The 13,088-nt window shown below is 35.6% G+C and overlaps 1 protein-coding gene across 1 annotated transcript in view; it reads left to right on the forward strand.

The window, feature by feature from the left end:
- TGS1 (trimethylguanosine synthase 1) overlaps positions 1–13,088 on the forward strand; it is a 59,306-nt gene that overhangs the window by 34,058 nt on the left and 12,160 nt on the right. The window contains exons 11-12 of the mRNA XM_036757157.1: positions 847–1,063; positions 3,408–3,486. Of these exons, the coding sequence (XP_036613052.1) occupies positions 847–1,063; positions 3,408–3,486 (296 nt within the window). The remainder of the gene's footprint in view (positions 1–846; positions 1,064–3,407; positions 3,487–13,088) is intronic.

Raw genomic sequence — 13,088 nt, forward strand, 5'->3', positions numbered from 1 at the left:
TTCATTGAAAACACAAAACTAACTATTAAGTGTTTCAGCAATCTCAGAAAAAGATTTCTATCACTAAAGGTCTTTAATTCCTTTTAAATTTTTTTCTAGAAGAAAACTTATCTACATTTTTTTAGACACTTTGTCCTTTTTTTTTTAGAATGACAACAGATATCTTTGATTTCATGGCAATGATAAACGCTTGTTATTCAACACATTGCTTGTTCATGATAGACACAGTAAATACATGTAAATTGGTACATGTGACAGAAGAATGAGTGTGTATAAGCATCCTTTTCTTCACAAATTCAAATGGAGGCAGATGCTTAAATCTTACCTGAGTAGGTAGGATTTTGTGAATACTATTGCCATATCCTTTTGCGAAAACCTGGATAAAAGTTTTAAAACACTGAGCCTATTTCCAATTTCCTTTTTAATCCAACTATTCTTTCAATGCTCTTCTTCCTTGTTTACTTGTGACTTACTCTGAATACCATAAAAGTGACATGATTCAGAAAACTAGCAAGAGAAGTATATTTAATTACTATTTTGGATAGCTAGAATATTGAATATCACAGATTAACTTCATTATTCTTCTGTATCTAATCTCTATCTCCAAACTGCCTGTTATCAAAATGTTATAAAAGGTTCTTCAATCTAGCCTACCCAGTCACAATTAAAACTGTAAATGTTTCAGTTAAATCTGCATCTTTAGTATATGTAACCTAATCATAGGCAGCGATGTTTTCTTTCATTCTATAAGGATCCTTTAAAGGATTTATTCAGATCATTGCAGAGGTAAAATGTCATCTCACAAGGCTCATAAAATTGACTCGTTTTCCTTTTATCTTTTTCCAGTGATTGCCATTGATATTGATCCAAGTAAAATTGATCTTGCTCAGAACAATGCAGAAGTATATGGAATAGCAGATAAGATAGAGTTCATCTGTGGAGACTTCATGCTCTTGGCCTCAGATTTAAAGGCAGATGTTGTATTCCTCAGCCCTCCTTGGGGAGGGCCTGACTATGCTACTGCAGAAACCTTTGATATCAGAACCATGATGTCTCCAGATGGATATCCTTTCTAAATCCTTGTTATGATTTAACTTACAAAGGGTGGTAAATGTTACATTTTATTGCCAAGTTGTGTTGGGAGAGGGGTGTCAAATTTTCCATGTGATATCTGTTGTGTACCTGTTTGGAGGGTTTTGGGGTTTGGTTTTGTCCAAATTAGATGGAACAAATGAAGCAGTAATTGACTTTTTGAAGCTGTTGATACTGTTAGCTCACACGAGCATAGATTTTGAGCTGAAAAGAATCTCAGTGTTTCTCTAATCCCGTCCCTTCAATTTATAAGTGAAAACATTGAAGCCAGAGAGGTTATACATAGTGAGCAGCAGAGCTATGATTTCAAACCAGGTCCTCTAGCTCCAAATTTCGCACCTTTTTTTCATTGCACTTATTTGTTGGTGATATACCTCACCTTGGGCAAATTAAAATGACAGAGCCTCAAGGGCCCAGTCTTTGGTAATTCTGGCTTCCCTTAGGATCTGCCAAGAGAATCTAGACAGCTGTTTCAGTGTCACATAGACTCAGAAACCCAATATGATTTGCCTGCTTTGTGCCTGTCTGGTGATGTAACGGCAGGCTCCCTGTTAGAGGGACACCGGATTTGGAGTCACGGGTCCTTGGTGCACCACCCGCCCCCTGGGTGACCAGGAACAAGTCATTTAAACTTTTTGGGCATCCGTTTCCTCATCTCTGAAATGAGGGGGGTAGATTAGATGTCCTTGAAGGACCCTTTCCGGTTCAAAATCTGTTATCCCATGAAACAGGTAAATGTTTTTTTTGTTTTTTTTTTTTTGTTTTGTTTTGTTTTGCACCTCTTGAAGATATTGATACTTTTATTCCACCTAGACAGTGAATGGGCAAAGGATCAGTCACTATCATTTACAGAAGGAATCTTTCAAGGCCTTCTAATCCACCCCACCCTCCACTCTCTGCCCCCCCCCCCATTTTACTAATAAGAAACAGGCCTGGGGAGTTCACGTGACGTGTCCACAGTCATGCAGGGAGCAGGTATCAGTAGTGAACTTCAGAGATGAGATTAGAACCCAAAATTTTTACTCCAGAGCCAAATCTCTTTCCCTATAACCCTATGTCCCTTCTTAAATAGTAGCATTGATTCAGACACATGCTAAATTATGGTTTTATGATTTTAGGTTAATAAATAATTTCACATTTTCTGTAGTCTTTCCAGTTAAATTATCCTAGTGCTACATTGAAAACTAAATCCTATGTAATGGTTTGAATAATTTAGATGTTTTTTCAGTATTTTAATATTTAATGTTTAATTTTAACATAAGCAATTAAGGATGCTATGGTGTTAAATCATATAATGTCCTCTTTCCTTCCCCCCCCCAAAAAAAATAGAACTCCAGGATAAAAGAAACTATAATTTACCATAACATAATTTATTTGGCACAAAGCACTTAACCTTTCGGTGCCTTAGCTTTCTTACTTATAATAATAAAATAATAAAAATAAATAATGATAAAATAGTAAAAAAAAAAAACTAGTCCCATTTGCATAACCCTTGAAGGTTTACAATGTCATAACAACAATCTCGTGAGGTAGGTAGTTATAAGTTTTATTTTCCCCTTTACAGGTGATGAAATTGAGGTTCTGCGAAGTTGGGACTTTCCCATTTTCACACAGGTTTGAAATGTCAGATGCATAGTAAGAACCCACATCTCTTAACCCCCAAGCCCAGCATTCTCTCTACTAAGTCACACTGCCTCTTGAAATAGAAATGGTTATACTATCTACTCAGCTGCATGATAGAATCAAATGAAGTAATTATTGTAAGCATTATCAAATAAAAGAGGTGTTTTGTAAACTGTAAAGTTCCATAAAGAAACATTATTAACTTTTTTCCATCTTTTTCTTATTTGTTTTTTTGAAGCAGACTTACAATTTCATTAGCGTAGGCAACTAGAACCTTCTCTCTAATTGTAACTTCCTGGGGAGTACAAAGTTAATGGACATTCCCAGAGTCACATAACGAGTATATGTTATAGGCAAGTCTCCAACTCTAGTGCCAGCTGCTGACCACTTGGGCCACAGCTTCCTCTGATGTCAATCTATGACTATTGTTATAAATCTAAAAATTTTTTTTAATTCATCCAGGGACGTGAGCAAATATGCTGATGGTTTGGAATAAATTTTTGTCTTTAAAATGAGATGATACTGCTTCCATAGTAAGGATTTTACTCTATTCATAATTATTATTTATTGCTAAATTTCAGAATAAAAGCTTCTTCTGTCCTAGATTGGGGACCATCTTTTAACTGGCTAAATTAAGTATCATTTAGTAGAAATTAACTGGTGTCAGTTATTTTTCCTTAACTTATTTCAACATTTGAAATTTTCAGGCTATCCCAGATGATCACTAACAATATTGTATATTTCCTCCCAAGAAATGCTGATATTGACCAGGTAGGTTATGACTGAAGAATTGTTGATGAGCCTACCTCTGGTTTAACTATTGATTTAGTTTCACAGGTACATTAATTATCATTAAAATGGCATTCTCCCAGCTTTCTCTGCTAAACTTTGTAGATCTGTTGTTATAGTTACTCTTACTGCAGCACATAAAGTGAGTATTACATGTTTGCTGGGTTAAAAGGTAAATGTGTAACACAGGTTGATGAGATTTAGGGCTGGAAGGAACCTTGAAGATCATCAAGCCCAACCTGCTCATTTTTACTGATGCAATAAACTTACATCTATTTCAGTTGCCCCTGGATAGTAGGTATTCAATAAATATTGTTGAAGGAAGAAAAAAAATTCCAGTCTTTAGGACAGCACTGTGCCACACATGTATCTTCCATGTAATAAAAGTTTGATGCATTTGAATTCAGGAATCAGATTACAGACACACATCTGCGGTAGTGTGGGTAGAAGAAAAAGGTATGGCAGCAAGGTGACTTTCTTATGAGTTTTAGGGTTCGTGTGCCTGCAGTTTGCTTAAGTTGTTATTAGATGTGCTCACATCCTTTGAAGCTTGGGCGTAAAGGCTTGGTCTGGTTTAACCCTTGAGTTTATATGTATACTAGCATAATGTAATGTTGAGCAGTCTAGAAGCATAAAGGGGAAATTTACTAGCAGATTCAAATTAATTCTCACATCCCCCCTACATCTGCATCATACCCTTTGACTTTTTCAGAGAAACTCAGAAAGAAAACTCATTGTTAAGTTTCCATACCCTGCTTTCTTTCCTCAACTACAATCATCATGGGTTGAAGTCTCAGAAAAAAAATTAGCCTATCACATTATAAAATTTAATTAGAAATAGCATCTGGTTATGAAATGCATCTGCTGTATTTTACAGTGTTGGCCATCTTTACTGAACACTTCTTTCTGAGCTTTCTTGGCACTGCTCTGTCCTGCTTCTTCTGCGCATCTAATTATTTCTTGGGGTTTTTTTGTGGTTCCTAATCCAGATCATGTACCTTAACTTACAGGTGTTCTCTGAGTCTGTGGCCTAGGTCCCCTGCTCTTCTCTATGCGCTCTTAGTGACTTCAGTAGAACCCATGCGTTGGATTATCTACTCTCTCTATGCCAAATACTTAAAGATCTTTATAGCCAATCTTACTCTCTTCTCTGAGCTTCAATATCACATTGATTACCTATTGGACGTTTCAAATGGGGCTTCCTAGAAATACTTCACACTCAACATGACTAAAAGCAACTTATGTTTTCCCCAATCCCTCCCCTCTTCCAGACTTTCTTTTATTATGTCTAAAGTACCACCATTCTTCCAGTCTCCTCAATTTGTAATTTGGCATTGTCCTCAAGACCTAACTCCTTTTTTTCATATATAAAATCAGTTGCCAGATGTTGCCATTTCTACCTCATAATATCGCTCAAATTTGGCCCCTTCTGCCTATTCACACAGTTTTTAGTTCAGGCCCTCATCAGCTCTTACCTAGATTATAGCATTGGCCTCCTATCTGCTCTCCCTTCTTCAAGTCTCTTCCTCACTCCAGTTCATACTCCACATTGCTGCCAAAATGATTTGACCGTATCCTTCCCCTACTCTCTTGCAGTGACTTTCTGTTGCCCCTAGAATCAAATATAAGCTTCTCTGTTTAGCTTTTAAAGTCCTTTCAACCATGCCCCAACTATTTCTCCAGTCTTGTGGTACACAGTTCTCCATCTTACACTCTGCTGTCCATCTCTCCTCTCTGTTCCTCCCACATTCCATAGCCCACCTCCATGCATTTGCACTGCTGTCCCCCATGCCTCAGGTGTGTTCTGAATCCCTTTCTTCAAGACTTAGTTCAGGCAGCACCTCCTACACAACACTTTCCTCAGTTCAGTCCCCTCCACAGCTAGTGCCTCATCAAACTGCCTCGTATATAAATACTGCATCTTTATATACTTTTATTGTTTTCCTTTTCTGGAATATGAGCTCTTGAGAGTAGGGATCTTCTTATTGATTATATTTGTATCTGCTGTGCCTATCACAGTGCCTATCACAGTGCCTGGCACCTATTAGCTGCTTAATAAATGATTATTACATGATTGTTCGTAGCTTGTGGTTTAGTGGAAAGGCTGCTGAACTTGGAATCAGGAAAGACAAGGATTCAAATCCTTCCTCTGACACTTAAAAGCAGTGTAACTATGAACAAGTCACCTCGCTCAGCCTCAGTTCTTCGTATGTAAAATATGGATGATGAGAATAACTCTTTTTACCTCCCTCACAGGGTTTTAAAGATTAAAATGAGGTGTTTATAGATAAAGCATTTTGTCAATTTTTGAGTGCCATATAAATGTCAGTATTATGACCATTGTATAGAACTTGCCTGTAAGGAGATTGTCCTTTCCTGAGGAAAAACAACCTTCTTCCTCAGGCAGTCTCAGAACTGGAAGGGACCTCAGAGACTTTCCAGGCCTAGAGTCCATGGATCTTCAGGGGTTCATGTGTGTATTTCAGGGGTGAGGGGTGGAGTTTGGAGTTGTATGATGAAAACATTTTTCTACATAATTTGTTTCCTTTGTGATTCCATATATTTTATGCATTTAAATGTATTATTTTGAGAAGAGGTCCATGGGCTTCACTAGACTGCCAAAGAGTTCTGTGACACACAAGGTCAAGAATCCCTGATCTAGTCGAACTTTTAACTGGGCAGGAATCTTTTTTATGACATTTGCAACAAATGTTCTCATCTGGAGTTGAGAGGAGTTAAGAGAGCTCAAGCACATAAGGTCATAGCCTAAGTTTAAAAATATTTTCAGTTCGCTTGTCTATGAGCATCAAAGTGTTGTGCAAAATTTCAAGAAAAACATCATGGTGAAACTTAATCTAAGTAAGAGTTACAACTGATCTTAACCTAACAATGTATGTTCTGTGCTACCAACAAAATACTGTACTTGCACAATGCACTAATAATTTTGTTGGTCTTGAATTACTGAACATTTCCTTAGGCACCTTTCAAAATAAGATATCCTATTCATTCAATGATTAACATATTCCATGTATTTCACTCCTCTACACATTAAATAACCTGAGAAGAGATTATATAAACGTAGCTAAAAATGTCTGCTGTGCTATTTTGCTGTGACAAATACATACGCTCATTTGAATACCGGGTTAACTCTAGCAAATATTCTATTCATTGTAGTACTTAACTATTAAAATAGTACTAAACAATGAAAAATTATTTTTACATAAATGATTCCAACTTTTTTTTGTATTTAGGAGAAAGAGGTAACATAAATAGTAATATGCCTTTACTTGAATTTTTAGTTCTGTGGAAAGTAAAACTATTTGTTTTTGCTTTTAAAAAGTCTTAGCACTTATACGTTATTTACATTTTCTGCCTCTAGAGGGAGTTGCAATGCTAGTAAAATATTGAGGAGGGTGGGTGAAAGTAAATACTTTTTCAAGTATTTTGGTTAAGGTCTAATTCAAGTAGAAATTTCAGTAGTAAATTTTCACTTTGACGTTGCTTCCCCCCCCCCGCCTCCCCCGCCAATGTCAGTGGTTGCATAGGTGACATACCACCTGCTTCTTCATAAATTATGTTGATTTTCACACCCTAACTTAGATATTTTGGAATTGTTTTTAATTTGTCCACTCCCAAAACCCATTAGTTAAAATTGACCATAAAGTAAAAATATACTCAAAAGTCACCGACTAGTAAAGAAAAATCAGTCTTGCCCTTACCTAAGTATATTTACTTTCTAGTCCCATGAATAAAATAAAATGATATACAAATTATAAACTAGCTTCAATGGAGAGCATGCCTATTATTTTTTCCTCAACTTGAATGCTTAATACACCAGAATACACTAACTTCATTAGACAAATTATGGTTCCTTTTAGGTGCCAACCAAAAAGAGGGTATTTTTCTTTATTTTTGTTTTTGCTTTGTCATACGTAAATTTCAGGTGAACATGCTTGTAACTTAGAAGGGAAAAGTACTGTCTGTTATAGCATTACTTGTGAAGAAGCTGTGCAAAGTAAATAATAGAAGTGAAGGATATAAGCCACAAAATTATCATTGCTCTTGCTATTGAAGAGAAAAACATCATGGGCAGCTTCCAGTTTTGAAATGACTTGTATACTAAAGTTGTTTGTGCATCTATTTAAAATCTGGAATGCATTTATTATAAAAATCATTTTACAAAAGGTAATTAGATTCCTCTACCTGCCCACATAAGCAAAATCATATTTCTTCCTCAATACTCAGACGACGTCAGCTTGTTATAAAGTGTGTCCTTGGTCAGAAACATTCTTCTGCACAGGTCATATGTAAGCCTAGTGCACCTAATTAGAGCAGCTGTAGTTGAGAAAAGGAGGTGTGTTTATGTGTGTACCATCTTTTTCAAAAAATACTCAATTTTTAACAATATTTAATTACCAAAAAAGTTAAAATGTTTCCATTATGCTTCCAAGGGAGATGTATTATGTATGTATGTGTGTATGTGTACACACATATATGTAAATGTATATGTATATATGCATGTGTGTATCTACTTTGAAAGTGTAATGGAAACATTTTAACTTTTCTTGCAATTAGTTATTGTTAAAATTAACTGTTTTTTGAAAAAATGGCCATTCCTTAATCTTAACACTACACTTTTCTCAGATCTGTAATATTTAATATTTTTACCAGAACTAGCACATTGGAGTGGCAGTCTATAAAAATATATAGGTTAAGGGTTCACACACTCTGGTCTTTCCCCATTTAGGAATAGCTACCATTTCCCTCCCCTGTCAACTGCTCCCATAAACAAGGGAGGCAAGAATTTTAGAAGTTCTGTAGGTTTAGGACTAGAGGACAAGACAGGAACCTAAAAAGTAGGAACAGCTTAAAAGAACTGACCCAAGGACAGTCTCCACATAGAATTATGCTGTCTGAAATTCTCATAATCAGAGAGGGGGTCATTTGATTTGATAAGCACCCTCTTTAAACTACAACTAACTTTGGGAAAACTAAGTAACTATCAACCATTCATTTATTACTAGTATATTAATTCACTTAGATTGTTTTTATAAACATATAGCTGAGAAGAGAGGAGTCTGATTAAAAGAGGAGTTTTGATATCCACCTTTTGAATAAAAGGTGGATAATTTGGAACCATGAGAAACTTTAGATAGAATTAAGTGTCAAATTAGCATTGGCATATAAAAGAAGAGAAGGAGATAGCATGCTAAAAATAAACTTTGTCTATTTGAGTGTGTTAGATGCAGGAGAGGGGGAGGAAATCCTCCTCATTCTTGTACCTCATGTGCCTCTTGTTCCTCAAACCCAGAGTAGTGGCAGAAGTACTAGGGTGAGAGTCTGGAGACCTACTTTCTTAACTACTTCTGTGACCTTGGACTATTTAATTTTTCTGAGCTTTGGTTTCCTTCTAGCTCTGAACTCTTTAATTCTATTTGAACTACACTATGATTTGATAACCTAGCCATTTTTTCTATGGGGAAAATTCTGACCTGATTTAAAAATGAACTACTATCTGTAAGTAACTGTTCTTCTATCTAGGATAGTTTAAATGTAGCCTTGCCTCATATCTAAGGGCTAGAATGAATGGTTTCTGGTGTTTCTTTCTGACCAAGAAATCTCTGAAGATAAGGTCTCTGGATTTCTTTTGTCAGTGTTCTCAGGCATACTTTCCTAGTAGAGTAATAGTGATACCAATAAATAACAAGTACTTTGGGGTAATTATGCAAATTCAAATAGAATTGGCACCAATAGTCCATATAAGATTACTCTGTCTTCACTCCTAATTTCTAACCAACAATCACATTTCCAGTAGAGAAATGTATCAGGGAAATAATGGGATTTTGTTTGGTTGATTTTATTTTGTTTTTGTTGTCTTATCTCAAGACTACAGCTTCCCTAAGAAATATACTGAATATACTAAATAAGGAACTGAGGAGCAGAAAAGTGTTATGATCTCCCCAACAGTACTCAGGAAGTATCAGAGCCCAAGCAGACATTTTCTGACTCCTAGTATTTATGCCCTGTGTACCAGATGAAGGGAGGCCACCTTTAGCCATGATTTACCATTTTTACTCCTTCCCTCATTCATACTTTATTTTCTTAATTTCCTTTCCCTGTTTTCTTTCTCTCCTGTTTTAAGCTTTCCACTGTTAATATATTCAGACATTGCTTAGACCTGGAAGTAGTAGCTGGAACTGAAGAAGTCACTGTCTCTTAGAAATCAGAAAAATGTATCAGACCTGGAATAGCATTACACACCTCTAAGGTGAATGGTGGGACTAACATTTAACCAAAAACATCTTTTAGATCATAATTGCGAAATAGCAACAAAATTAGTCTTTCTTAAACATTGGTAGTGAAAAGTTTTCATTAGATTTAGACCAAACTCACTGCTTTCAAATTAAATATATATCTAAATGGGGATACCCAGACTGTGGGACAAATTCCTATTTTATAGTAGTATTTGGGTGGGATTTCTGCATTGGAGTGCCGAGAAAATCTCTGTTGGAATGCATATCCTATTCCTATCAAAATGTTTAATACCATGTGGCTTTACTTAAACCCTTGCTTGCATTCCAGTCTTTATATTAGACTCTGTTAAAAACCATAAAAAATCAGAGATTTTTAAACTAAATCTGTGATGGATTTAGGAAAAATACAAAGCTTTGTTCCTTCCACTGCTATTTTATTTTATATTTTAAGTAACCAAAATAAATGCTGAAGGAAACCTTTGATCTGAAGTACTTTGCACATATGTACTTATATGTATGTAGTCTTTAATCTTTAAGATCCAAATTCTAGGTATCTGCTTTCGAAAACTCAAGATGATTTTTTTTAAAGTCCAGAAACATTACTGGCCAGGAATTCCCAATATATTGTACTGCCTAAGAAACTGATGTTGGTAATTACCTTTGTACTAGCAGATGTACATTTTGCTGTACTGCGGTGCAAAATTCAAATACATGTAAAATGAAATTTTTTGAGGCCACCAGAATCTAATAATTTACTTGTGATGCCCAAATGTCAGTTATTAGTATTATAATTACCAACATTTCTTTTTACATCCTGCGACCTAAATCTATTTCAGAATGGAGCTAAGTTGTTATGGATTTTTTGCCAAAGACCAAACATACTTAAAATATTCTTTAAAAAGACTTTGTGTTCTAGAAAAAGAACTTTCTCTCTAGATGAGCCTAGTACCAGCCTGCAGGCAGGAGTATTGCTAGGAAAATGTTCTGTTTCTTCTCAGTCAGTTGTAGAGATAGAGTGAATGCTGGAACATGGGCTCTGTTATAGGGGAAGTATCTAAGTGCACTGGATAATGGGGAGGGAAGGAGGAGGAACAAGATTGCTTTCAGATGATTTACTGAGTCCATTTCCCTGGTTTCATAAATAGCAACCTACCATGTAAAACTTTTTTCTTAACAAAATATTACCTTTAGAAATAAATTCTGTCTCCATGATTTTCAAGTATCACAGATCATATTAATTTCTGTTTGTGCATCCGCTGAAAGGTAAATTCTGCATTAGCTTTTCACCATATGATGTTGGTATGGAAATTACTAATAGATTACAAGAGTTATTTTAGGATGTAAGGTAAGTAGAGATTTGTTTTATCATCATATTTTAAAATCATGGATTGTAGCATAAAACATCAAGTTCTCTTATCTCCCATGTTTTAGATATAATTATATAATATATAATTAATATATAATTATAAACTAATTTTTCTGAAGCATCTTTTTTTAAAAAGCAAAACAATGGTATTATTTGGTTTTATTTCTAAATGTTGTCATTCAGAGGTTAAAATTTCATAAGAATATATCTTGGTAGGACTTAAGTAATTCTTTCCAATGAACTATATGCCCAGTAAATGTAATAGCTAAATTGATACAAAATAGGGACATTTTAAATTATAACATTGTAACTCGATATTTTGTTATAGTATCTCTTGGCTCATTAATCTCTTGCATATGTCTTTATTTTAATTTTAAAAATTTTCAGTCAAAAATATGTCTCCCACCTTCCCCATCCCTCTTTGAGAAAAAGAAAAAACAGAGCCTCTGTTATAAACACACAGTCAAGCAAAATACTCTTGCATTGGCCATCCCGTGTCTACCCTCTCTCTACCCCCCCCCACACCCCTCCCAAATGGACTTATATTGGAAAACTCAATTCATATTTGAGAAAGTTCTCACACTGCCCATGAAGCTTCTAGATAAATGTTATTTATTTACTATAGGAGTGCGTGGCTACTTAATTCCCACAAAATGGCTTTATGATGTGGAGATAACCATGTAGAAAAAAGATAGGTTAAAAACACATCAACATGAATCAAATATTAAGGGTGTTACATGCTTTGTACACATCACATTCAGGAAAACTTAATCTAGACATAGTGGAAGAGATTCTTGGGGTAGGTTAGTTTGGCGTCATAATGCTTCCAGGTAGAACTGAGGGGTCAGTACTCCTAAGTGATCCTTGGTCATATTTCAACAACCTGGCCAAAGAACACTGGACAGGAAACTTGGGTTTCTAGTCCCTGCCCTGAAACTAACTGAACCATTTCCTCTTTTGAAAAATAAGGGATTATAACAGTGGTTTTTAAAACCCTTCTAACTGTAATGGTCTCTGGATACTTGGGATTTGGGTTTCATTTCTTGAAACTGGGCTCAGTTTCATTTTCAATAAGAGTAGAATGAGCCATTCTCTGTGACCTTAGGTAACTCAGTAGGCTTCTCTGGGTCTACGTTTCCTCATCTATAAAATGAAGGTGCTGGACTAAATAAAGTTAGTCCTCATTATGTCCTCATTATTCTCAGATTTTGTATTTCCAAATTCATCTGCTCACTAAGATTTATTTGTATCCCAAAAATGAATGCTTACACCATTTTTGTGGTGATTTGCAGACATGCCCAGAGGGGCAGAAAATTTGAATCACTAACATCCACCTGAAGTCAAACATAGTGATGCTCTGCGTTCTTTTTCAGCTCTCATATCCTATAAATTAATCTCCTTTTCATGGTCTATTTAGTGCTGTTTTTTGTGGTTTTTATGCTTTTTGTTCATAATTTCACTTTTTTAAAATGGCCCCAAACATAGTGTCATACTGCTGTCTAGTGTCCCAAAGCACAAGAAAGCTGTAATGTATCTTGCAGGCAAAATACATGTGTCAGATAAGCTTCACCCCGACATGAGTTATACTACTTTTGGCCGAGTTCAGTGTTAGTGAGTCAATAATACGGTACATCCAGAAAAAGGAAGAGGAAGTTTACCAATCTGTACATGAGGCCACTCCGGAAATTTCTAATGTAAATGTTGTGACCAAATGCTCACCGAAAACTAACGCTGTATTTCCCCTAGAAGAAGCAACTATTCAGAGTTCACAGTGACTCAATAGAAAGTAACTACCATGAATGATGAGAATTTACTGTAATTCTTAATGCCCCTTCCAAGTCTACCACTCTTTCAGAATTCTTTGAGGGTCTAAGAGGAATTGGCTTTAAGCCTTCTTTCAGTCCCCTCCCACAAATCATCTGATTGTTTGCTCCAGTACTGAATGTTCTACCCCTCAAAAATTA

Source organism: Trichosurus vulpecula, chromosome 1 (genome assembly GCF_011100635.1).
Source record: "Trichosurus vulpecula isolate mTriVul1 chromosome 1, mTriVul1.pri, whole genome shotgun sequence".
Lineage (NCBI taxonomy): Eukaryota > Metazoa > Chordata > Mammalia > Diprotodontia > Phalangeridae > Trichosurus > Trichosurus vulpecula.